At 41.0% G+C, this 27,713-nt stretch overlaps 1 protein-coding gene across 4 annotated transcripts in view; it reads right to left on the bottom strand.

Moving 5' to 3' along the window:
- Positions 1-598: 598 nt before the first annotated feature.
- NF1 (neurofibromin 1) overlaps positions 599-27,713 on the bottom strand; it is a 96,518-nt gene continuing 69,403 nt past the window's right edge. For all 4 annotated transcript variants that reach the window (XM_063342550.1, XM_063342552.1, XM_063342551.1 and 1 more), the window contains 21 exons: positions 27,350-27,690; positions 26,578-26,780; positions 25,347-25,540; positions 23,933-24,073; positions 23,430-23,709; positions 22,036-22,250; positions 21,764-21,825; positions 21,526-21,640; positions 20,742-20,843; positions 19,658-19,798; positions 19,169-19,295; positions 18,535-18,666; positions 17,874-18,009; positions 16,902-17,059; positions 15,886-16,008; positions 15,058-15,185; positions 14,254-14,354; positions 12,933-13,075; positions 12,042-12,088; positions 11,576-11,792; positions 599-4,875 (listed from right to left, as the gene is read on the bottom strand). In XM_063342550.1, the coding sequence (XP_063198620.1) occupies positions 4,733-4,875; positions 11,576-11,792; positions 12,042-12,088; positions 12,933-13,075; positions 14,254-14,354; positions 15,058-15,185; positions 15,886-16,008; positions 16,902-17,059; positions 17,874-18,009; positions 18,535-18,666; positions 19,169-19,295; positions 19,658-19,798; positions 20,742-20,843; positions 21,526-21,640; positions 21,764-21,825; positions 22,036-22,250; positions 23,430-23,709; positions 23,933-24,073; positions 25,347-25,540; positions 26,578-26,780; positions 27,350-27,690 (3,249 nt within the window). In that variant the 3' untranslated portion in view covers positions 599-4,732. The remainder of the gene's footprint in view (positions 4,876-11,575; positions 11,793-12,041; positions 12,089-12,932; positions 13,076-14,253; positions 14,355-15,057; positions 15,186-15,885; positions 16,009-16,901; positions 17,060-17,873; positions 18,010-18,534; positions 18,667-19,168; positions 19,296-19,657; positions 19,799-20,741; positions 20,844-21,525; positions 21,641-21,763; positions 21,826-22,035; positions 22,251-23,429; positions 23,710-23,932; positions 24,074-25,346; positions 25,541-26,577; positions 26,781-27,349; positions 27,691-27,713) is intronic.

Genomic DNA, 27,713 nt, shown 5'->3' with positions numbered 1-27,713 from the left:
ATTTTTAATAGGAAAGTAATATATTCCCCTAAAAAAAAATAGATTTGATTAATCATTTGTCATAAAAGTTGCCTGACAGCTGAAACTTCAGGCTTCTAAGCCAGAAAAGCTCAAATAGACAAATTATACTGAAATGTTCTTTAAAGACCAAGCAGCTGTTTTATTAAAAGATTAAATTTACATTTTAAAAAGAAATATACTGATTTATTATTCAATTATGATAATCTTATTGAAGTGACATGAAATTCATGACAATGGGCTTTATTCTGTCCAATTTCTGTCCTCAGTTATCCACAGGCAATCGGGTTTGCCATTATTTAGAACTGTGCAAGATCACACACACACACACACAGGCAAGCACCATTCTGGAAAGACAAATCCGAGACACTGGATTTCAGCTTGATTCTAACTTTCCCCAGAGAAAGCGGGTTTTCAGGCCTGGGGCTAGGGCTGGATCCAGCGCCTGCCGCGATACGGCCCTTGGTTCAGACCCAAAGGACCCCTCCAAATCTCACTGTCACAGGAAACGGCAAAAGGATTTCAGAATACACCAATTTCATCCCGCGGCATAAGTGAATGACCTTCAAACAACTTGAAGCAGGTTGAATTTACATTTTACTTCAAAAAAAAGGGAAAGTACATACATGAGGGGAGAATGGGGTGAACAACAATTATCTGAAACCAGGTTTCTACCATTTTTACCTACAGGTGCCAACTGCGTTTGAGTCAGCAGGGCTCTTGCCAGCTGTCACACACTTGCTTACAATATGAACAGGATTGTGGATCAAAGAAACATTTTCAAAGTTGAGGCCCAAATGGAAATAGTAAGATATCATACACAGTGTAAGTTTATAGTACACAGCATTTTTTTTTTAAATGACATAACGCAACAGCGGGAAGGAGTAGTAGTAGTTAACAGTTACTAACACTAGAATAATCAAATTTGTATGTTATACATATACAGCAACTAACTGCTTTACAAAAAAAGCAAAATAATACAATATATTGTCACATGTATTTACAGTGTAGTAAATATACTTTTCTGTCAAATTTTACACAAAAACTATTTACAGGTGAATATACTGCATTTAAAAAAAAATTGTGGGACCAACACTAAAAGTGACTTTCTGTGGTAAGTTTGTTGCATAACAATAAGACGTGCTTCATTACATTTGGAAAAAAATTAACCTTAGAATGAAACAGAAAAAGCCCTAAAACCTACAACCCAGTTAGGAATAGAGCACTGGAACGCTCCCAGGTGCTCAGTCCACAATATTTATTTGAAATGTTTCCTGTTCTCGGAAACCTCATGCACGTTAAAGCAGAAACATTGGCATAATTAACAGGTAGGTTATGCACTATTCAAATACTACTGAATTATTTTTAAGTCAGGGAAAATACAAACACAAACAAAATGTTAATCGTCTTTACAGTACTTAACTGTAGTTAGTGCGTAATGGATAACGTGTTCTAAACCAGGGGTGTCAAAACATACAGTCCCCATGATGTAGTTATATGGTCCGCATGTTAAAGATCAGATTTTTCTGAATCTTAAGTTTTCATTTCAAAGTACACAGACGCCACGGCTGCAGTAGCCCGCGCAGCAGCGACTGCCCGGTAGTTTGCAGGCTGCCTAAACAGCGACGGAAGGTCGGAACTCTGAGATCTGTCTCCCGCTCGTTAGATCAGGTTTCAAGCCCACATCGCCACCAGCACCCAACTGCTGATCACTAGGAGCATCAACGGGATGAGGAGAGGAGGGAAGCGGGCTGGACTGGGAACTGACGGTGGTGCTCAGAGGAACGAAACAGAGCAGGTGGAGAATATTAAAAATGGGAGAAGAGAACAAATATAGAGGATGTGAAAAAGAAAACAAAAAAGGCAAAATAACAGCACTGGCTGTTACAGGGAGCAGGCCAAGTGATGAATGTGACAGTAAGGCACTGAGCAACTAATTACTAATAGAAGTTTAATCATTAAAGAAAGGCCATGTTTTCCCCCTTGATCTAAGCGCAAGCTTCCCAACTGCTGGGAGATAACGATCCTGTGTATCAGGGTGCACGTGATCCTGAATTAAACCTTGGCCATCGACTGTAATTATACCCAAATCCACCCCCATTGTCTAACATGTTTGACACCCCTGCGCTAACAAAGTCTGGGTCCTTCTCTGAACCATGCAGTGAAAACATTAAATGACTACCCCTCCTTCCAGGAAATACAATAAATTAAATTTTGTTGACTTACTTTATGAAGATACCAGTTTTTTTCAGCTGGGACTGAGAGCCTGGAGTAGTTCTAGTTCTCACATGATAGGTAATCACTGTCCATTTTGATTTCACGTTATACGTATTTCAAAGACTACATTAATTCTAATTTAGGGAGACTTTTTTTTTATATAGGCAATGCAAAATATTGAAAGAGTTGCTCTCAAATGCACCCAGTCCAAACAAAACTGATTTGGTAGTTCGTCTGGAATTACCATTTCTGTTTAAAGAAAATCTGCTCGTAGGAGAAACAACTGAAAGCTGTATTTTTCTAACAGCAAGTTACCTTTACAAAAGAGTCTTTTTTCCTCCTACCTACAAATCTTCAGGCTTCTACAATTCATTGTCTTCAGCAAAACAGAAAGGGCTGGAATGAGCTTCACTCAGTATAACCAAGTGCAAAGTGGCAGCGACGCTGAAGGTGGCTCTTCGCAATTTGATGTATGAGATGAGAACGGTTTTAAATCAGCGACTCCCAAGTTTTACAAGTGCAGCAGCTTCGGACACGGCCCGGGTCACTGCTCTATTCCTACAGTCAGTTCTACCCTCACAACCAGGTCAGTAACCACATTTCTACTGCAGCTCCTACGCGACCAAGAATAAAGAAATTTGGTTAGTTGCACGATTCTTTGTGTTTTTCAGCGTATCTATTTCAGGACTGCTAATTCTAAGTTTTCCTCTTGTTTTGGCAATCTATTTGCATATTAAGTTTGTGTTCATAGTTCTTCCAGGACTGTAAACAAATTAAAAGAAATTAAATTGTTATTTTATGAATCAATACAATAAAGGTATTTTTATTTACATAAATGTTACATTGTTACTGTGTGAATACATGTGAATTATGTGCTATATCAATAAAATCTGAACACTTAGTTGTACCATTCTCTAATAATTTAGCTGTGGAGTTTGATTTACTGAAAGCCACTAACAAAATTGCACTAGAGGATTTTATTTTATAGAGTGGATATAGTTTGTTTTTTTTCCTTTAAAGCCACTTATAGATTGTTAATTTCTAACACACAACAGGGATCTGAAACTGGGAAGTTTAGCTGTTCTGCAGCAGGAGATCTATTCAGCCCTCAAACGAGCACCCCGGTGACAGCCCCTTTTCTCAGCCTCGCTGCTCGCCGCCCGGATCCAACGCTCTGCGCCTGTTCCAGCGCCGCAGCACCCGGAGCACCCAGCGCCGCGCCTCCACCCCCACCAACATAGCAGCATGTCCTCACAGTCGTTCATCGCTGACACGCGACTGTAGCTGGTAAGTCTTTCACAGTGACAGCAATTTCAGTTTTGTGTAACCCCCCCGTACGAACCCCTACAAACTAAAACCCCCTGAAAGTTCTGCAGGACAGGTCTGACTGCAGACCTCTGTACTGATAGCAGGAATTGCACTGCAAACATTCAAACGTAACCTGGATTTGACACAGTGTCAGTTATTTTTAAATTCATGTACCTTAAGCAAACATTACTGTTTTCATATCACTGCTTGGGCAGCACAAAAGCAGCTTTGCCAAACACCAGCTCCCATTGCTGGAAGTTAATTCACTAATTTTCCCCTCCATACCACAATGGTTATTCTGCCAGGAATTTCTGGAAGGTGCGTACTGTTGGGAAGGGCAAAACTAAAGTATATGCGAAATGGAAGAAAGAAGCAATAAATTTTCAACACTGCTACGACGACAGCATAATAGTCAGTTCTCAATGATTTTCTTTCCACTATACAACCTTTTTAGTGCAGTTAAAGTACAGCAAAAAAAAATTTTGCTTTGGAAAAAAAGCCAGTTTGTCCAGTCTGGTCCATATACAGTCCAAGTACGTGAAGCTATGGTCTGGGGAATGAAAGAGATTCATGCAGCCTCCTTGTCCTCTCAAATTTATTGCTAATTACTAGAAATTTTATCTAATCCAACACTTCTGGTTAATCTCATCGTACTGCGGCTATCCTTAGCTTCTTTTAAGTATGGTAAAAAAAAGTCCACAGCTAAAAATCTTACAGGTTTGAATTAAAACCAGGATTAGAGTAACTTCCCCCGGCTCATAAAGCCACTACCTTGAAAAGTGTGCAAACAGGATTAAGGATCAACACTTTCCTTTAGAGAAGACACAAACAAGGCAGATAACAGAAGCAAGGGAGAACCGTCTATGGGAAATGGCTTTCGTGTTTGGACGAGATACGGTTCTGCAGCGTTACAGAACTCCACACCTCCTTCGGCTACAAAGTCCCTCGGAATCTATGTGAGCGGTTCTGAAACACTGGCTTAAATCAAAAACAGAAGGAAAGAAATGAAGGCATTAAAATTCAGGCAATGTTTCAAGAGTTGATCATCTGGCAACATGGCTGACAGGATGGGAACTTTAAAAATTAAGTGCAGCATCACAACCGGTGGGGGCCCTTTGCGAGAGGCCCGCGAGTGTCAGTCAGTCTCCAAAAAAAAAAAGAAAAAGAAAAAAAGATTAAAAAGAAATAGTCACACAATCTTTTTGATGCTGTGACGTTTGAAACTGCCAGCACTTCGCTGCTTTTGCACTTGGCTTGCAGAGCCGTGACGCATCCTCCCGCTGTTGGAGTGTCCGGCGGTGGGCGAGAGCTCCACGTTCTCCTTGTCGATCCCTGGGGAGACACAAGGACCGGAGTTAACCTCGCTGCTGTGCCATCCTCTAACTCAGCGCTGTGAGGACGGCTTGCTCTGCAGACACGCCTGGCAGCACGCCAGCCCTGCGCGGGACAACGGCAGGAAAAAACGATGGTGCCTTTGGATGAGGGAGGCGTCGGTGAGCCCTGCGCGCCACATGCCCACACTGGTGTCACCAGTCTGGAGGAAAATGGGAGGTCATGGTCCAAATACCGCTGAATTCTGCCATGCTGACAAGTGGCGGTTCATTCAAAACAGCCTTTGGCAACACAAACCAGCAGCAGTGCCGCCTGCCTGGGAAAGCGCTGCAGAACCTGGTCATGATGTATTTAAAAAACCCCAAAATATTATTGGTAGCAGCTTAGCCCCTGTAGGCAGGTGAGCACCACACAGCTTGCCCATTGCCCCCCACCCCACTGGGGCAGGAGAGGAGAGGAAGAGTAAAAAGCAAGAAAACTTGAGGGTAGAGATTAAAAAACTTGTCTAGTAAGTGAGGGATCAGTGGAAGAAGAAAAGAAGAAAAAAAGCAAACCAAAACAAGTGATGCAAAGGCAATCGCTCAGCATCCCCAAGGGGGAGCCCGGGGCCCAGCCAGGTCCCGGGCGGAGGATGTCTGACCGCCCCAGCGTCCCGCTTCCCTGACTGATGGCTGAGCCTCACGCCGCCCGGCACAGAACAACCCCTGCTGGCCTGGGTCCCTCCAGCCACCTGCCCCCCGGCTGTTCCCCGGGCAGAGCAGTTCCTGCCCCACGCCGTTCTGGTCACAAAGGTAAAGCACGGCCCCATGCCAGCTGCTCTGAAGGAAGTTAACTCTACCCAGCCAGGCCAGTACACTATGTTAGCCCAATGACAGCTATTTTATTGCAGCACTGTAGTATGAAAAATAATGTTTTCAGGATGAGATGTGTGACCCCCCTGTATTCAGTGAAAACCCAGGCTTTGACCACATAAAACACCTCCACATGCTAAAGTGCGGTGCCTGCTCGTACAGATCTACACACTCACCTATACACACAGCGTATCAGACTTCAACATGACTCGTTCAAATAATCTTTTTTTCCCTCCCCCTTAAAGTTGCAGATTAAATTTGATGTTAGATTTATCTGTCTCCAACAATAAAAGACAAAATACATTGGCCTATGGGCACTGGCTGATGCGTTTCCATCTCTGCTACTTTCCTGCGACTGTATGAAAATAGACAGGGGTATGAACTGTGCACTGAGTTCACCTAGTCAGCTCTTAAAACAGAACAGGAATTTTATTTAATATGAGAAACGGCATACATAAATGTTCACGTGGCAGATGAAGGGTTCCCCTCCGCGCACAAAGCATTCGCACCAGTATCCGTACCCACTGAAAACACAGAATGAAAGCCCTCCAGGCCACAAAGCCCTTTCTGTCTCTAGTTCTGAAAATGAGCAAATGGAAGAGTTTGACTCAAGTCTCTTCTGGCTTTTGTGTTCTCTAGGAGGAAGAACTGACAGACTGTCAAATCTGTGGGCTTCTTCCAGCCAAGAATCAATGACTGCCATTAAACAGGGCAACGGCAGAGTGAGGAAGGCTCACGTCTGAGCCTGTAGAATTCTGCTGCAACGGCAGAGGCTGTTTCTTGCTACCAGAGAAGATTCGTGTGTATTCAGGTACCTAAAACTCCCCTCAACACTGAATCTTGGCTCACTGTAAAGATCACTGAACATACATAATGTCCAAGTCAATGTTTGGAGGACTCGCGTTGCCAGGAGGGATGGAAGGCTTTGCTGGCTGACTCTGCCTACAGCAGAGACAGAACCAACGCAGGTACCCATTTGAAGAGTCAAGTGTCAAAGTGCAGACGCCAATTATAATGATTTAAACCCTGGCAAATTGAGAATAAAAAAAAAATTTAAAAAAATCAACAATTAACGAGGACAAGTAAAGAACAGTTTTCTAGGCAGGGTGTTAACAGGAAACAGAGAAGAGGTGAGTCTGGAAATCTTTACGAGAACTGCCCGTGCGCAAGTTCAGCTCCACTGAAGGCAGGCGGCCGCTGACAGCGCAAGACGAGGATGAAACCAGACAGGCTTTATACCTGTGCGCCTGTACTCTTCTGGGGAGCTTTGGATGTTCTCTGCAGGACAAGGTAACTCTTACTATGTTTTGCTAAAAGAATAACATCAAACAAACCTCAAAAATGAACTGTTTTAGTGTAAACTTCATGCTGACGTGACGACAGCACATCAAAGCCTTGGGTTACGAGCTGCGATTCTCACAGCTTTGGACTCAGTAACTGGAAGATATAAGAGCAGAGACTTCTCTTTAATGCAGACATGCTTCCAATCAATTATTACTTTTATGCTGATGCTACTGTGAGTTAATCATTCCTGTAGCAATACCTTAGTGTAGCTGTCACGTTATTTCTGCACTGAAATGAGTATGACGTGTTTAGCAACACTCTCAACACTTACAGTACGTGTGCAGCACTGGAATGAAGAGCAGCAGGGTGGTTTTATGCAAGAGGCTAAAAGTACAATCAGCAGCAAAAATTAGGATGTCTGACAGTCAATAAAAAGGTTAGAAAAAATCCTACTACTGTCAATGGCATCTCCCATGGTTATGTCCCATTCCTACAAGAAATTGATTCTCACTGGCATGAGCAGAACAAAGAATACACTCCCCATCTCAGGCACGTATAGGGACAATTTCAAAACTCCCGCCAGAAGGTGGCTGCAGGGTACATCATCCTTCCCCTCCGTGCGTGGGCTGAGCTGACAAAACCCACAGCCTACCACCCTGTGAAGGGGAAGCAACCCACGGGTGCGAGCAAAAAACTCTTCTGCAGCTTTTCCTTATTCCTCCATATCGAAGCAGAAATCAGAGGGTGCCGAGTACCCATTTCACTGAGCTGCTGTCTGCGGCAATTTACTCCAAACAACTCGTGCCCGTTTTCCAGTGGTGTGTAATTAAGTTAACGCTGAATTCCTGTGCATCTACAGAGCTCACATGAAATAGTTCTTTGTTTTAGCTTAATACCCGCAGCAGAGTAATTCACATACCATTCGCTTCTCTATTCCCAAATTGATCTTGTTCTTAGGGATGTAAGTGACTTTCTTCTCCTGCTCTATCACCAGGTATTATTAGCATCACACCAGAAAAGCGCCAGCTTAGCACTTACACTGAAGCCATTCCCGTGTCAAAGGATCAGGAAACCACTCCTCATGCCACAAGCCCAACCCTAAAGCAGACCAAGCATATTTCGTGCAAATATGATGAAAGTAGAGTGTACCTTGATGAGGAAGCTGCATGAAAACTGCAGATTTAGAGCAAGGCAGAGAAGCTTCACCGACACAGAATGAAAGAAAAAATGTAAGTGAATAATGTCCATGACAAGGGGAAGGGGAGGGAAAGGAGAAGAGATGATGACAGACAAAACATTTACAAACAATGATCTCGCCCAGCTGTTGCGAGCTGCACGGAAAGAATTTTTTCATGGATCTGCAACTTAGTATTGTAACCATAATAAACAACTCACTTGGCTGAAACTGTTTCTGTAACTCAGTGTGATGAAGTAATTCAGCACCACTAGATATTTGATTTTCTTGTTCAAGTGCATGACGGATTTGCATCCCTTCTTAGTCCCATAGTTGCCTTGCTCTTTCAACAAATCCTGTGGCCCACCTTCATATTCTATAATTCTATCCCCAATGATTTTCATCTTGGCAGATATTCGGTCTTCCACTGCTTACTCCCTCGCTCTTGTCTCTACAGTGTAAAGTGTAGAGCAATGACAGCGCCACACACTAGGCACGGCTAACGAGAACGCAGAATTCACGTATGCAGCTATGGAGCTGTATAAAGTGCCAAAAGACCAATTACATTTTTAATACAATTAAACAGCTTAAAAAGCAAAGCATGTTTTATGCAAAGTTGCACTGGTTAACCTGACAGTTTAAACTAGTGAAATTGTACACTGATGAACGTGGAGCAATGTAATAAACATGGGATGAAGGAGCAAAATGGAAAGCTCCATGTTGTGACCTGGTCCACAGTTTGTGAAAGCTGGAGATCCCCCGATTAAACCCCAAGTCTCTGTATTCAGATTGCTAGAATGAAGTGAGAATGCTCAAGGAAACAGGCAGGACACTAATAAATCATAGGATACAATGGGAAAATACCACCTTGATTATACATTAAGCACAAGGCTTTCATAAAGTAGTAATCGCTTAAGGCTGTTTCACAGTAGCTGAAACACCTACTGAGGCAGATTCTTCATACAGATGCCTCCAGTCTGGATACACAAAAATGGAACCATTAGTAATCTCCTGGCCTTCATATCAGTCTTTTAAAATTTAATTTCCAAGCAAACCATGCAGAGTGTCATAAATGCATCATTACAGACTGACTAGTACTGAACAAGTTCCCAGCTCTCTTTGTGGAGACGAGTTCTTAACCAGCGTGTGACAAAAGCCATCTGTTTGCACAACACTTGAAAGAAATTTTTGAAGAGCTGGATTAATTCCTTCCTCTTAGCTAACAAAGGCAGAAGGAATAGAAAGTGAGGCAGAAGGAAGGAAGACATTTATATTGCAAAATGCTATTTTTGCTAGTACAGGGCCTAATCCTGCATCATCACTTCATCCTTGCAAAAAAGAACTGCTGGAGTTGCCTCTGATGCCACATTCTAAATGGAAGGATGCTGCCCATAGTGTACTTACTTTCACGCTGACAGCAAGGTCTTTTTTTTTTTTCTCTTTAATTTTATCTTTCTCCCTGTTCTAATATCACAGATAATTCTTAGTGGTGTATTAAATAAGAAAGTTTCTATCAAACCACTTTCCTTTTCCGTAATCTTGGTTGTTATCTGTACCTGCAGTCTATTAGGAGTTTTTATACAGAAATATTTCTCTATATAGAATGAATTGCATGACAATATAATACAGTGGCTGCATTATATATTCATAACATATAATGGATATTGCAAAATGTTAAGTAAAACAGCAGTCTCTAAAATGACTTCAAACTCAACTTTTACCCGTTCCTATTCCGGGATCCCAGGCCGGCAGCAGGGAGTCCCTTTCGGGCCAATGGTTTCACTCAGGCAGGAACACAAACCATGGAACAATGGCAACAACCGGTTCCTTTAGGCTAAAAGTGCTATTAAATAAAGTATCAGAGAGCGGGGTAACAACTGTGGAAAACACGCATCACACCTCCTCCTCTTACTTGGGACAATATTAAAAAATGTAATAAATCATCCTGAACTGGCAGGAAACTGGAAAGCAAATCCTTTTTTGAGTATATTTAGACTGATAGGCATCTTGACACAGCATCAGTATTTCAAGAAGGTGATCTCCCCAAATTTGAACAATTTAAGTTGGCTTCTCATGCTGGCAGAAAGCAAGTTGTAATCACTTCTCACTGCGTGAAATAAAAACAGAAATCACTTTTCCCATGTGACTCAAACACAGAGCCCTGTCTTGCCTGCCGCAGGCTGCAGCTCGTGGTGCAGGTGCCATGCCCACCAAGCTGAACCAGAGCACGCGCAGCATCCGAGAGCACAGCGATCACCTGGAGGACCAGACTTCCTGACTAGAGCTAAGTATGGCTGAGCAGAGCTTATCTCAGCGTGAGCAGAAACCAGTAAACAGGCGAGTGGAAAAAACCAAAACACTTCTGTAAATATTATACCTAAATGCAAGTGGTTTCTAGCTTCCCATCGAGGTTAGAAACAGAGCAGAAATAAAAGGTCGATTGACTTCAGTGTTCAGAACTGCAATAGTTAAATCATCATTTAAGAAATATCACACATTATAATTTTTATGACAAAAAGGAGTAAAGAATTTCCTCAATATACGAGACACTAATCCGAAATCACTTCAGGAAGAGTCTTCAGGCAGATTTCTCTGACATAAATTCCATTTCCTTCCAATATTTAATTTCCTCTAGCTTATGCTTCATCTGCTATACTGAGTAATTTTCACTCTCTTTTTTCATTTTTCTCCCTGAAAACCTGCGCTGGTAAATTTAACCCCTGCACCTCCCTGTAATTCTCCTCTCCCCACACCAGAAGGAATTTACTGGTTTTATCCACAACTCTTCTTTTCTTGAACGTCTCCCTTTTATCATCAGCAGATTCCTGTATTGACAGGGCTCTGTCTCTGAACTGAGCCACTATTCCATACGTACCTTTGGGAACCCTCTTCTCTTCGCGGCAGAGTTTTGAGCTCTGTCTGATGCAGCCTACGTGAGCACAGTCCATTGAACCGGAGCCAGCCCAGACACGCTCTTCCACAGCGCAGATCTGCACTGTTTTTCCTAGTATGTGCTACCTTGTAGTGCCCAGACAGGTATTATTCTCCTTGCAAAATATCATGATTATATATTTACTTTAATTAATTTTCAAGGCCCCACTGTTGCATGTGTTCCACATTAAGATGCAGCTGTTACTGGTTCTGATGCACTCAATGCCATTTCCTTCACGTATGATGACTTGGGAGACAGCTTTTGTGCTGGACAAAATCCAACATCCGAAATACCAGTGTAACAGCTTAGTAAGCAGCTTAATATTCATTTGCCTCAAGAATGCAGTGATGTCTGATCCACAAACACATCCGAAGAGACACCAAGACTGAGTATTTGGCTACAGAACCAGTAGATTGAGTCCATTTCCCCTCCCTGTGCAGTCCCGGAGCAGGTACTGACCTGGGGAGTGCTGGGACGTTGCGAGCGAGGTCATGGAATTGGACAGGTTGAGGTTCGCAGTGATGCTGAGCTGGCTCTGCACGGCGGGAGGATACGGAGATGTGGGTGTCAGGAGAGATTCTTCACTCGTTTCCTCATCAATTCCAGGCAAATACGTGTCAATCAAGGCATCAAGGAACTTCACTATGAGCTCAGCATAGTCTGGGATTTGTGTTTGCTGGGGGGAGGGGGGGAATAAAATTAAAAATTCTTTCTTTTCTTTCTACTTCCCCATCAATATAAGCTCTGCCCCAGAACTCACTCTAATATCACACTGTTTTAACTACAGAAGTGAGCCTTATGCTACTAACTTGCTCAGATGAATTCTATGTCTTGTGATTTAGCTGCGCGTTGGAGCACCAACGTGCTTTGTACAGCAAACGAAGGCAAAACACTCATGAACTTACATATAGGGCACTGCGCTTACCTTGGAAAAGGGGCCAGCAAACCTCCATAGCCCATTAAACCCAAAACCTACAACAACAAATGGAATGTTACCACAACAGCACAGCTCTCAATGCACAGGAAACTACTAGCAAGGAGACGTAAAACGACACTTGGATTTACTTAGCCATGGAAACAAAGTATTTTCATTTGGAGATGCAACACTAAATTTTGTCCAAATCATACATAACGTAAAATTTAGGCATTTTAATATGCATACGAAATACGTAAGTTGTAAAAACCTCAAAATCTCAGAACCGTCATACAAGAAAATCTCGATGGTATTTTAAAAGGTAAATTTAGCATGTGAATACACATCTCATTTTAAAAAAGATGTCAACATTTAAGTTTTTCTCAACTGTCACCTGTTGTTATGGATCTTCCTGGAAAGTTTTTCAGTAAGGAGCTTAAAAAAATATTTAGGTTTTAAGTGTTCAAGTGTCACATGAAAGTGGAGCTTGGGCACTGAAAAACAAACATTACTCTATGGAATTTACCAATAATTAAGTCAACTTCTAGCTTACAAACTTAACTTAAAACTCATCATTTACCACCACCATTCATCTTTCGTATTTCTTTAAATTGGTTAGTGGAAACAGAATACTGAGTTTCAGCTTCTTTTTACTCATGTAGACGGTGTAATACTTTTAATATTCGGTGCCCAACGGCAGCAGGCAGTTTTAATATTCCTGTCAGTAGGGTGCGGGGGTTTTAATGTGCAAACTCTTATTTACTAGGATGTATGAAGTTGGAGATGCCGCACAAGACTGACTGACTATTCTATTAGGGCTGCAATAATTCTGAAACATTTTCAGTAGTAAATCTAGCTTAAAATACAGCAGTTTAAAAAAAAAAAAATAGGAAAAATTATTACTCTGTAGATAGGAAGTTTGGTATTGGGGTGGAGACTCTTCGTGGTAGACAACACTCTGAACAATCCCATGAATTGGATTCAACAAATTCGGATCCTGGCACAGCGATAAAAGGGTATTGATCTTGGAATCCAATAAATTATGCCTGAAGAAAACAGAAGTGGCTTATTTTTTGTCCATTAAATAAAATAAATCTGCAGTTCCCAACTGACTTTAGCAAACAGCAGTTGAGGTGGGATTTTTAAGATCTCGTCATGATTTTAGAAGTAGAAAACAATTCCCATGTATTTTCAGCAAGGACTCTTACGATGTGTAACCTTCCAAAAAATTGTACTAACAATATAACCCACTGAAGCATTTACCTAGCACTTTAAATTGCAAATATTTTAATTATTTTCAACCCAAAAATTATTCACTGGATTTGTGTACATGTCAGAGCTGGAATTTCAAAGGAGTTTTTAAAATTTGTGGGGGGCACTGTCTCATTTGAGCTCCCTCGCAGAACTCCCGCCTGGGTTTTTTTTTTGTTTTTTTTTTTAATACAAATGCCAGTTACTTGTAATTATGGTTTCAGTAACTCACAGAACCCGTCTGTACTTTGACCATCACTTTATAAAGGTAGCATTATTTCTAAATCATGCACAAGTCAGTTTTAGAAGTCTACTCATGCTAATTTCAGATAGTTTCCCCTACATGTATTGACTCCAGTGAATACTACTTTGAACTGCCATCTAAAGAAATACATCCAACGAGTATCTTGACCTACACTTTAGATCCGTTCTGATACAACATTCGAGGTACTTATGAAAAAACCTGAGTCTGACTGGGGTGAAAACAACATTTAAGAGACAGTATATATTGACTTGCATGGAAAGGTACATGAGCACGTTAAGACGCAATTTGATTCCGGGCAGTATCAAACCAGTGACAAAGCCGTGCTACATCGCCAGACCCGAGTGACGGCAGAGATGATGCCGACAGCCTTCGGGAGAAGCCGGGGGCCGAACAGCCCAGCTCCCTCACGACAGCGGGATGGCGTCTGCCCACGCTCTGCCAACCTGCCTGAAAATCTGACGCTGCAGAGCGAGCGCTTCTGAGACCATCTGTGGCAGCGGTATCTGCGGGTGCCTATTCCAGTGAGAACATTATATTCATTTAACACAGGGAAAAAGGACAATTCTCAAATTGCTACGGGCATTTGCCTCGACGAGCCATGGCCAGATTGCAGCTGGCAACCCAACGTGAGTACATGCCTTGTATGCGCTTGTCCTGGCCCAGAGACCTTCTGAAAGAAGGGCCAAACCCAGAGTTTTAGATACTTACACAACAGGAAAGACCTTTGGGAAGACAACACTGGCTTCTGCTAAATACTCATACAGAATCCGCTGGTCAAACTCATCAGTAGTGTACTTCACTAATGTCGCCTGTCATAATGTAAAGGATGAAATTAGCATGCTTCTAATTTAATTAGAGCAATTATAGGCTTTATTTGTTGTTGCAGTTTAAGGTTTTATGACTTCTGAATAGCAGAAAGCAGCGTTACAAAATGTCCTCTTTGGAAACGGAATAGTTGTTTTATGTGTATGTGGGAAACAATAAAAACCGTTGGTAATAAATAGCTTCTATTTATTCTGGCAAAAAAATTTAGCCAGTCAGTTTTTGCCAAAACTGAGCCTTTTTGAATTATATCAGGAAAGGAAACCGTATTGGTACATCTGAAGAGAGCACTATCAGACTGTACCTAAATTTCTAGTTAGTCAACCTCTAAACTCAATTATGCTGGGATTCCAACAATTTTCACTACCAAACTTTGTAAGTACAATATATAACATCAGTTTATTATATAAAAGTAGTTTGTGTTAAAAATCTGCCAGAAAAAGGCAGAATTGTTGGACATGTTCTGCAAAACAATACAGAATAATGAAAATTCAGTATTTGATCCCAAAGAGCATTTAAATCCATTTTAAAAGTGATTTCTAGAAAGTTTGAAGAACGGCAACGAAAGAATAGACTTGCTCATCACAGCGATTCTGATCCACGTGAATTTAGAAACACTGCAAGGAACATGGATGCTTCTTTGGAAGACAGAATCAGACAATAAGAGACAATACACAGAAAGGAGCTTACAAGAACTGTAAGCAGCAGCGCTTGAATTTTTGGGTCAGTCAGAACTTCTTCATCTAGGAGGACATTTGACTCAGAAACAGAAACCTTTCGAAGATGTGGGTGTTGCTGCGGTGATATTCGCTGGGTTTCTGCCAGATAAAAAAGAGCAACTCATCCAAAGCAAAAGAAACCCAAACCAAAACAGAATCAGCTCTTGCACAACAAATCCAGTCATATGCAAACTTCAGAGTTCACCAGCCTTCTCCTAAGGTAGGAAAGCAACAACTATGCCGTAATACCAGCAGCATAGACCGTTACATGGGATGTACTACCAGATGGTAAACAATAGCCCCAATTTTCTCTTTGGTGAAATACAGGCCCAGGGGTGGCAGCCTTTGGCGCTCAGGCAGCAGACTGACGTCGGATACACGAGAAGAACCCTGGTCTTGCATTGCAATTGGGGATGGGGGCACAGGAAGCAGATGTGGGAGAAGATGAAGAGAGGCATTCTAGGCATTGAGGTCCCGTTCCATCTCCTGCAGAAATTTGCAGCTAGGGCTTATTAACTTAAAAGGGCCAAATCTTATTTATCTCACTTCACTCCTGTATGCAGTACTTTGTAGCTGCCGCTTATTCTGTGCCTGCAAACTGAGCAACTCTAATTCAGCCCTCAGTTGCCAGTGATAGGGAAGACTCTGCTCTCCAGAAGCCACTGTTAAGAAAGATATTTCTCCCTTACCTTGTAGTAACCTAGGCAAATAAACATTGAATTTCGAAAGAATCCTTTGTATATATATACAAAGCATTTATAATTAGTATTATTCTTAAAATGTTAGTCCTGTTTCTCACCCATTTCATAATCATTTTCGGCTACTCTCCTCATTTTGGGAGGCGTTGTGATTCCAGATTCCATGTCTTGCCTTTTAGGAGCCTTTGTGTCCGATATCAAATGGTCAAAACTTTTCCTTGTACCTAAAAACAATTTATCAGGAAATTAAAAACATTAAACCTAAATCCATATTCTAAGTATTTCTGATTTTCTGGCCAAGCTACTCTCCTATCTACAATGTACTGATAGGAATCTGGGGACATTTTCACCATTTTCAGGGATGGTAGAGAAAATACGATCACACCATGCCGCTCTCCATCACAGTTTCCAAAATGCTTCACGATACAGATGAGGAAAGCATGCAATTTATTCAAATATGGAAGCTGTGGGCATGCTATGGTTTCCTGGTCAACACATCACATCGAATAAACATGCCAAAATGTGATTACTGAAAAGGAAGCAGTAATAGGATTGTAATGACAGAAATGTCCCTCTTCTTCCGTCTAGGCCGTATAATGTAAAAGGGCAACCACAAGTTACGCGAAGCAACTCAGCTTGTTTCTCCGATATTAAGACTTCGCTTGTAACCATGATGCACCGAGAAGCCATGAATAAAAATCAGATTGCTTCCAAAACATCTGAAATGTTTTGGGACCATCTTTTCTAGCACAGGACAGAGTATTCAATATAGTAGCTGAGCTAAGGTGTTCTGCTTCTCCACTCTGTCGGAAGAGGGCTGGTGGCAGAAAATTGGCACTACCAATCTTTGGTCTCTGGAATATCTTTTTTTCTTCCTTTCAACACGCACATTCTGAACGTCACTCTTGCTTCCCCCTCTTCGTGACCAAAGGAACTGAGTTAGTCCTGCGAGTTAGCTGTACAGTGTTCTCTAATTTATGTTTTGTACAAACTGCAGATTTTCCTCTGAATCAGAAATAAGCACTTTACGTCAGAATAAATACAAGTATAATTTTTCTCCAGTAACGCTTCCTGAGGTATTCTGTAGACAAATTAGTAAATTAGTTATCTTAATAACCTAGAAGCTTTTTAGTGTTGGCTTGTGAAGGCTGCCCCATATCCAAACTCATGGATTTTCGTGTTCGAGGGCTTATCTGTCCCACTGTCGGGTAACTGGCAGCCAGATGTCTGTCTGACCCCTTTGGTGATGACCATGGTTGATTTTCCTTTAGTGTCCTGAAAGTGCAGAGAAATTAAATTAAGAAAATCTTTACATCTGTGCACATTTAGGCATAAATTTTTCAATGAGCCAAACTATCCTTTATTAAACCCATCTTTCCTAACAGGTTAGTCTCCCAAAAATATATAGTAAGAAATAGTAATTGCTTGCAAAAATGTCTGAGCTAGTGAAAACTAACAATCTGATATGCATGTAATGATCAAGAGATAAAAAATAAAGCCATGAAAAGAACACAAGCAAATCGGCCTATGAGGCAAGATGAAAGATATTTAATAATCAGCTACGCGATACTGGATGCTAAAAAGACAGGTACTGACTAAAGTGCTCCCTCTTGAGAGAAGCCGGCTCTCCAGGTCACCTCTAGGCCAATTCCTTGGCTTATCCCTGTGCCAGGCTACAAGGTGTCAAGATTTTCCAATGACACCGACCAAGTGATTGCTTAATACATGCCTTGAAGCTCTTAAAAGGACAAACAAAACTTTCTTCTAAAATATAAATGGAAAATGAGGTGAAATTAGGTCTTGTAGAAAGAGGTTAGCCAAGAGTTTAAGAGCCTCCAAAGCAGTTAAACCCTGAAATAGCTTTATGGATCTCAAAATTAAATCTATGGGAATCTGATACTCGAATTTCTCTGTGACTCTTGCTCACAGGATCAGCAGCACATCCATCTGGACCCAACAGCAGAACATGAACCTGGCTTTACCAATGTGGGTTTCGGTGTTCAATATACCAGAGGTTACCTTTAGATAACTTACTAAAGTAAACAGACATTGAAATTTGGATAACTTATCTAAAAGTTAGACAACCAACCTATAGCTAGTGTCACTGTGATGTATGGGATATGTATCCATAGGAACATTTTCCATTGAAACGTCTGTCAACAAGAGAGATTTCCTATGTTTTAGGCTGCAGCGACTTCGAACCTCCTCAGATACTGTCAGCAAAGCTAAAAATTCAAAGAAAGCTAACATAAGTTTTCCACAGTAGGAATACATTGAAGAATGTAAGCAATATTCTATCAATTTAGGCTTTTTACTTAGTACAAAGAAAACCATGGAGATGTAATTACATCTTATTGAAATGTACTGATTAAAAAGTTGGTAATTTAAAAAGAATTCTATTCCCCATCCAGTTACAATTACATGATTTAGACATTTGCTCTCACATGGTCACAATTTCTATTTCTAGACCACTAGGAATGTCAATGTTCTAAGAGACGCACTTAAACCAAAAAGCCTTCAGCCTCCCTGAAGTATTTTCCAAGTTGCCCGGCAGGGCCCGTGCCGGCACGATTCACCCCCCAGACCGCTGGAACTGCTGCACCCCAGCCCAACCTCTTCTCCAGCTCCAGTTACAAGTTCCCTTTCTGTTGGTACAATTTTATCAACCTAAAACCGTAAGAACCCCCACAATAATTCATTCCTTTTCAGTTAGCACAAATGTACAAGAAAGGTCGTTTGATTATCTTTACCTGCGAGGTACGCCACGCTCTGGGTGTTCACCTCAAACTTGTCACAGTTCCTGTGTTTGTTAACCAGAGCCAGTAGTGTGTGTAAAATCCTTACTGTTCTCGCTACAGTGGTAGGAGAAGGATGCCTGTACCCTAAGAAATGAGGTTAAGAAACCAAATATGGTATTTAATTTTAATGCATACTTACGAAGCATTAATATTTTGAAAATATTTATAAATGTTTTTCAGCACGTTCTCAGGAAACTTCATTTAAATGGTAAGGAAGCACAATGCTAACAGAAATTGCACATTCGAGACTAATTTTTTCTGTCCCTCCCCCACAAAATCACATCATTTCAAATGTCTGTGCATACATTATGTCTATTATCTCACAAATCATTCTTGTAAAAGAAACAGTGAGTCTGAACACAGGCAAACACACGGAGAAAGACAGTGTAACAGGGGGAAGTGGTAAGAACATGTCTGTGGGAAACCTGGCAAAGTCCTTTAGTCAAAGAACATTTAATTCCGTATCTACTCCGTGATCCAAGTTACTTAAGATCCACCGCCTATTCTCTCCCCTTTACCCTTGTACTTATTTTTGTTTCTGAATTAAGAGCGTTCATCAGAAATGAACAGCCAGGTGTGTTCTTACCTTTCAGCAGGTGGCCCACTAGCGCGAAGTTGAAGTTGGAGTTAAAATTAAGCCCAACAAAATGATCCATCTGTTTACAGTGCCACTCCAGCGGCCTCCTGATCTCCATAAACACCTCTTCTGGGCTCTGACGCAGAAAAAATCAAATACAGGATATCTCAAGTTGGTTTGTTGTTTTTCTGGTTTTGTTCTTTTTGGTTTTTTGGGGTTTTTTTGTTGTTTTTTTAAAGTGACAAAACAGTCACTTTAAGAGTTTACATGACAATAGCAAACACATCTACACATCTCTGTTCCAGTTTAGAACAGAATAACAACAGCTCCATCTCTACAGCTTAGTTTTACCGTTGATATTATGCAAGTGAAACGATTTCTAATGCAAATTTCAGTTTTAGTTGGTTAACCACTGTCCATCAGGACAAAGAAATTTTCTTCTTTTTTAACTGCTTACATAAACTCGGGGTTGGTCACAGCCGATCGCTAACAGCTTACCTTATCATTGAAGACACGGAGGCTATCCAAGGTGTGCAGGTTCTGCTCGAGCAGTGCAGTCCCTGCCGAGTAGAGGTTGACTTCATCGAGCTGCAGTACGGCCATGGCCACCCAGAAAAGGGCCTTGTGCATAGGGGAGTCCTGGAAGGAAAAGGAAAAGCCACAACTTCACTTTCAAGGCAGTTGCTGTAGGTCAAAGACAAGCAAGACCGATGCACTCCTGTCCTTCCTGCAGCGGGTGCTGTCCTCAGCCACCCCACTCCACCAGGACGGACGGACACACGGGCCTGTAGTCTTAGTGCACTTAACAGCTCAACAGCAGAAAGCAAATGAATTTCAAGCCTTTGCCTCCCCCAAAGCCCTTTCTTCACTCTTCTATTCCTTCCCTTGCTCACAAAAATGTCAGACGCATGTTGCCGTACAGCAGACCGAACAGAAATGAGTCTTTTGGTACCAACTGGAGAGCAGGCGTTGAAAACGGATCACAGTTCTGCATGTGTAGCTGGCCAGGCAATTCCTGCTCCAAATCGAAAAAGCATGCAGGGAGAACTGGCATTCAGCAGATGCTGGGTCTCTTAAACCACAGATTTTTCTAGGAACAAGTTTTATTCACTAACAGTAAATATACGAGGCTCTTCAGTCACAGCATAGCCATTGGTACGCTGATCAAGTAACGCACATGAAAGGTGCACACAGATGGCCAACTAATACCGGATCGGGTACGACTAACGGTTACTACAAGCCGTGATCTGAAAAGCACAGATTAGCAATCAAACATTTGAAAGCCAAGACTGAAAATGTTTTGGGAAGAGTGAAGGCAGGCGGTGTACGGCCTCTGCCTGTATCGCTCTGGCCCCGTTTGACGAAGCAGAACGTTCTAACGCGTTTCTGAAGCCGCCGCACAGGTCCCACACACAAACATCTGACATTGCCCATATGGAGCACTTTCGAGCGTGACTCACAGTAGTGAAGCGTGAACTTCAGATACCACAACACTTACTTATATTTTTGCGATTATACCCATAATTATAATTTTCATTTCCAAAACATGTTCTCTCTTTACTCAAAAAATCCAGTTGTTTACCTTATTAAGAAGGGGCTGCAGCTTGGTGAGTGCTATGACTGTAGCTTCTATTAGAACTTGGCTATTGTAATTATCTGGGCCTTTTAAACAGCTCTCAAGTCCCTTTTAGCAGGAAAAAAAGGATAATTAAAAATACAACCATAATTAGATTTTGCTTTGTAAAAAGAAGATCAAAGCTCTAAACAATAATTGTTGCTCTCAATTAGTTTACAAAGCTTGAGCTCGTTTTAAACCAGTTCTCAAGGACTTTTCCAAATGGAGATTTACACAGAAGTGATACATCTATTGCTGAAAGCAACTGCACAACGTGTATTAAAAAAGTCAGGGTGCAGGACAGGGTGAAAAAATTACAGAATAGCATCTTCAGATGCTGTTCAATTAAATTTATGTCCATAAAACTCCAATAAAATGCTTAACGGAAACATCTTTAGCACACTGCTTACCTGCTATGGAACACAAGCTTCTTTAGAAAATACGGAACGTCGCTACCAAGGCGAGCCAGTCTGTTTCAAAGTTTTCTTATATGAATGCCTTGGTCTTTACTATATTTATTTATAACACATTAGATTATTAACTTCCTTTAAAAAAAGGAAGTTGTAAATCATGGGCATGCAGCTAAATGCCTTAACACAAAACTCCACATTTATTTAAATGCTGAACTTCTGGATCAACCTCAGTGTCTCAAATTTTAAACTCAGTATTGAAAACTATTGTTACTCTAGAAGTCACAGCACTGATGAAACTTATTGCCACCGAATCAATTTAAGGTCTATGGGTCTATTACCTTGCTAAGAATTCGGATTATTTGTTTTATTTGTCCATGAGACACGCGTTTACTTATACAGCCGAAGACAACAAGTGCTCGCGGCTGCAGGGATGGGTTATATTGGAATGCAAACCTGTGAAGGAAGAGAGTACACTGTATTAAATAAATGTACAACAAATGGGCTGTCTAGCAAGTTGAGAGTTCTAAATATACGACACAGGCGGGCAGGGGTTATGTTTTGGGATGCACAACATACTTTTGAGCTAGTTCAGTCCACTGGTCCAGCCACTTGCACGTCGGAATGTCCCTCATGCAAGCCTGAAAATAATTATATCAGTGAATACGTGTAACGTTACGAAAAAGTCTTTTTAAAATTCAGAATGTACAGTTATTTTAGTTCTCAGAAGTCAGCCACTTAACTATTGATTACCGCGTCATGGGAGGCACCTCTCACTACTCTCCTGCCTGTAGAGCGTAAGCAGTGCCATTTTCCCTGAGGGATCATTCCTTTCGTGTGGAACCACGTACCTCCATGATCTCCAGCAAAGCTTCGGTAACAGTTTCCAGGGAAGTCAGCGCAAACGTCTCCCTCTCATAGGAACCAGGCGAGAAGGACCTGTCTCGGTAGCTGGATCGGAAGGCGATGACCGCGGCTGATTTCACTTTGCTGATTCCAAACAGCAAATAAAATTTGGGCAGAGAGAACTCGGTCAAGCTCAGCCTTAAAACTTGCTTGGTCTCCTCTGTTGAATAAATTTTTACATATTAAACCACTGAAATTCAATCCATATTTTAAACACTCTGAGGCTCACCCTCCCATGAATACAAGAGTAGATAATCCTCCTACACGTCACTCTGCACATTCCAACACTCTTTTTTTGCTATTTCCCCCCGAGAACGCCCCAAGTGTGGGCTGCTGCACAGACTGCTGGAGTCCGCCACCAGGAAGACGCGTTCTAAAAACAGGTAGAAAGAAACTCATTTAACGGTGTGGTTCCGTGAGACTTCTCCTCACGCGGATTCAGAAAATGGAAACCTGGAGGGTTCCTGCTTTGAAATACCAGCAGTACTGGAAGTTCAAACTGCAATCAAATTCTGCTTTTGGCTCTGGCACTGCAATGAAGAAAGCCACTTAAATCAGAAGAAAATGACGGCCCTGCTCCTAGCACCGCATATTTTTACAATTCTGAACTTCCCGTTCATTTCAGTGTACTTCAAACTCATTGTTTAAACAGGAAGGCTTGCCCTTCCCTCTGTGTGTCAAGGCAAAGCTTTTCTTTATACATATATGTGTGTGTGTGTGTGTATATTTATACACTCACTCTGTCAATATACATAGATATAAAATGAGCTTTCAGATACTTTAAAAAAAGACAAGATTACATAAACTTTTAATTTTTTTCGGCACAAAATCTAGCCTGGTTTTATACTGTACTTCTGTGGTAAGAAGCGACAGCTACATATTTGCTAATACCAATTATTTTAGGACTGCTAAAATACAGCAGTATGCAAAATACCTGTTTTAACAGTATAACTTCACAATTCCCTTATGTAATCGATATTTTTGTTACCACATTACGCAACCATTCGAAAGATGCACATCAGCCAGTTTTAGCACAGACGTATTTTCTCCTGTCTCTGCATTACAGGAACTTTCTGGCACTTACTTTCTTCTCTTTTTCTAAAACCCGTTATACAAACAATTTACATTATGCACCTGCTCTAAACCAGACAGTCATTTGTTAATTCCATACTCATTTGTTGTAGATCAGATCCTCATTCTGATCTGTGTGTGAGCTGAACAACAACGTGGTCTTTTCAAACTCTCAGAATAGTTTAAAGAGAGAAAAACAACCCAAATACTTCTTCAACAAGCTAAGGAGCAATCAGCTAAATTGAAAATCTGAAAAAAAACCTCTTACCACTGAAGTGAAGCTGTGAGCAAGTGCAAAGAGAATGGATGATGTTGATGACGAGCCCGTGAGTGGAAGCTCTGAGAGAAAGGGGACCCGTGGCCACCAACAAAGTGACTACGTGGAAGAGGTAGGGGAGATGGGCAGCCACGTCCAGGGAGTTGTTAAAGGAGAGCATCAGCATGTAACGGGCCAGAATAGCAATGTCGTCCCACATCAGGTGCTGCTCCAGCGTAGGAGTTGGCGACAGGCAAGTCTTGTCGATTATTTTACACATCCTTCCAATCACCTGGAAAGAGAACAACCATTTCGTTTCACTCGCACGAAGAGCACAGCTCAAAACGTCGGTAAAAACAATTTAACATTGGAATTGTTCTATTGCTTGCAACCTGTTTTATCATGGTTATGGAATCATTGCCTGTAGTGAGTTATCAGACAGCATCTCAGTGTCACATTGTTATACAAGTTGACATTATTATATAAAAGGAAATTAAGGCAAAGAGGGAACTCACTTTGCTTGAAACCAATTTGACGTTTCCAGAAGCAAGCGCTACAGCTGTGTCTGCCATAACCTCCGCCTTTATGGATCCTAAGCCCCCTGTGGCACTAGTTTTGATGAAACTGTCCAGCACTACGTCAAGGAGATCTGTTATCTATTAAAGAAAAAAAATAATTCCTTTTTTATCAGTCAGATTAACTTTATTTTTCCCCAGAAAACCACCTTTTAAACAGGCAATCCTTCATTTTTTCAGCTGCAGATGCATAACTATCATAAATTGAAGCATCAGTTTTAGTGATTTGCTATCCTTTTGGAAAAAAGTCCAATGTAAATATCAGAAGTATAAAGATTAATTCCACCAGGTTTTACTCCAGATCAAAGTGCTTCATAACTGTGCAGAAACTATAATTTGGTTTGTATTATTTTTATTTTTTTTCCAATTTAAAGTATAACTATTCATAAAATGCTGAACCTAGTAAGAAGACACAGGGGAAAAAAAACATAATTCCAAGAAATAAGCAGGATCTTGTCTGTAAAATATTTTGCTTAGATTACTAGCCGTACATGAATAGAGCTACAAGTAAAACAAGTTTCTTCTCATGTACAGAAAAAAAAAGAGAGAGAAATATATACCGGTAAGATTCAAATCTGTCCAAGCGCACAGAGAACTGTACATGTAATGTGCCCGCTAAGATTAATGCTATTTCGGTATTGGTTCAAATTCAGCTCTCATTATATTATGAAAACGGTTTGAAATTTTAAGTCCATGATAAAATTTCCATCAACTGCTGTGGAATATTAATCTTTTAATTTTGTCTTCTCCAGATTTACCTGTTAACAGACTTTCATACTGGACATAACAGTCATATTGCTCTCAAAGGGATTTAAGCTTTCAAAATACATTGATTATTTTTTTTTTTTAATTTTGCTTTTGGCCAATTAGACCAAGCAAGAAAATGCCCTCGTGCATCCATTTGACAGTTCTTCTGCATTCTCAGGGATGCTGGGCTGCATCAGTTTGGATGCCAGTTAAAAAAAATAAAAATAGTATGACAATGAGAAAGTCGATACAAAGCTTGTGAGCAAGCCTGGCCGCAGCAAGTAAAGCTGGTCTCGTTTGCCTAAGCACCTCCTTCATGGGTGGCAGAGATGATGTCAGCTTTGATGAAATAATTACCAAAGATTTTTAATTTTCAATTCTCAGTGGGGGCCAGGAACACATTCCTAGAAGCCAGAGCTCATTGATGGTTTTATGAAGTATTTTACAGAATGGAAACTCCAGAAGGACTCGCACACTGCTGTCCAAGCAGCTAATACACTTAGGTCACATCAAGATTAATTTTATTTTGCTGCATTAACATTTAAGTGTTTAAAAACTCTATAATCTGCTTACAAACAAAGTGCAATAAATTATGCAGAATTTGTACCTGTCCAAGACTTCCCCATATCTTAGCTTGAATGGAAGGATACATCTGCTTTTCGTTTATTGTCATTGTTATAAGCTTATCAAGAATAGCAGTGACCCGCTGGCGCTTAGCATCATCATTGTGTTTACAGAACCGGACCAGATTCGACAGCCAGGGAGTCATATACTCCAGACAAAGATGTTTCAGTTCAATACCTGAAATAAAAATCCACTTTGTAACACAGAAGCAGCACCGGTCTCTATTTGTAAGTAAATTATCATTTGTGAGCGCTTTTCAGTTCTACTGTCTAAAATAATTACTACCAGAGCTGAGCAAATAATACTGGGCAAACAGATAAGCTTCAAAAAGAAACATACTCTAATAATGACATCCAAGAAACGTCTGTAGGGATCTGGCAAGGAGATGTTGACATTTTAATATCTTATTAAGAGGTGTGACATAAAGATGTGTACATTCAGTATTACGCGGGACTACTGCAGATAATTTCTTTTTAATCTTGAGAATGTATTCTAAACAGCTTCCAACAGTAAAGTCAGAGCTGTGCTATGTCTGGAAAAAAAGGATGACAAAAGTGGTGCAACAGAACCACATTTACAATTGAGAGATACGATCAATCTGAAAACATTAATTTTGATACGACTAAAGGACCCTGTAACTCTTCAGTGTACGTATCTGCTCGAGTTTAAAGCTTCACTATCATGGACCTCAAATTTTGACTTTGTTCTGCAATATTCTCTACTCCTGCGAATCACTAACAGCCTGGCAGAGACCTCTCCAAAGGACTCACTGTGCAAAACTACAAACAGCGATCTACTGTGATCTCTCTGAATGAACTGAATCCTCGAAACAAGTGAGATGCCTAGTAAAACTTGTTAGAACATTAATTTCAAAGTGTAAAACACACTTGCCTCTTTTTTTTTTTTTTTTTTTTTTAAAAAATCTATTTCATGGGAAAGTGCACATTCAGGCACGGAAAGCAACGATCTTCTCCAACAGACACCATTCCAGTTTGTGAAACTGCCTGGCTCCAGAGGATTACACAACTCAATTATTAGGAAACAGACATAAATGGATAATCTTGAAAACAGCTAAAACAGCTCTAAAGAAGCACTTGCGAGTTAAACTGCTTGTGACTCTGACACGAGGAAGCTTAACTGACTACGCCAGACAGCTGCCAACTTAGATCTTTTCAAATTCACAGTTAGCATGAAGGAATACCAGTGTTACTTACTAGATTTGCTAAATCCAGAAATACACTCCTCCAAGAACTCTAAGGTAAGGTGTGGTTCGTTAGCTGCAAGAGTCTTACTAATAGATACAATAAATAGTGTGTTGTTGGCAGGAATACACAGACCTGAAGTTTCCAGTAACTGGCCCTCAATCTTTAAATTAAAGGTACAGGTTAAGGCACAGAGAAGATTATAGGCAGCAGACCTGTAACAAAGCAAGCAACGTGACTTGTAATAGTGTTCTTGTACATTTTAAAATATATACATTACACCAAGGCATCACAGAAGTAGTACTGACATATTAAAAATAAAATCAATCCTGCCGTATAAGCGATTACATCTAAACCCGAACTTTTTCCCTGCACCAGGTAAGATTCAGAGACAACAACATTTGCCTTGGAGGAATGAAAATTACTCTACTCGCTTTAAACAATTTCTGGTGATGTTAAAGAGTATGTTTGAAGGACTTGAAGGACACGTGAAAATCAAATTACATCAAAAAAATCAAATGTACCTAACAAACATACACTGCAAAGCAGAATAATTTCTCCTTGTAAAGAGAAATAAAGCTTCCTATACGCCTTCAGTTACCCAGTTACAGTCTGCCTGCACCTACAGAAACCTCAAACTTTCTTTATATTAAAAAGTACATCTTATGGAGCTGTGGTGAAAGAAAGATTGTTTTGTTCAAGAGGGATTCGCTAACACTAAGAAAACCTTGGAAAAAAATTCACATTTTTGCCCGAAGTTGATATGAATTGAAAAGATCTGTACCGCAGACTGGGGTCTGAGCTCCCCAGGTTGAGCAGCGCGATGTTCAGGAGTGTCCCAGGGACGTCCTTCGGGCGAATTTTAGTGTGCTGCGGGATGGAGTCGGGCTGGGAGAGCTCCCACCGGGTCCGTATGTGAATGATGGACCTAACGATGGCTTCGCACTCCTGATGCATGAAGGTGAGCGGTGTGCCTTGGTTGGCAATGGTCAAGGTAAACTGGTTCTCATCAACAAGACATATTTCCTCGATTTCCGAGGCATAGTATATATCATTTAGAAACACCGTCTGTCCCAGGACTCTAGTCCGCTCTGCTGATGTCACCTGCACAGCTGTGGACCCAACCTTAGAAAGAGAACAGAAAAGTG

Source organism: Chroicocephalus ridibundus, chromosome 7 (genome assembly GCF_963924245.1).
Source record: "Chroicocephalus ridibundus chromosome 7, bChrRid1.1, whole genome shotgun sequence".
Taxonomy (NCBI): Eukaryota; Metazoa; Chordata; class Aves; order Charadriiformes; family Laridae; genus Chroicocephalus; species Chroicocephalus ridibundus.
Note: the sequence above shows the minus strand (reverse complement) of the source record. Positions and strands in the feature narration are given on the sequence as shown.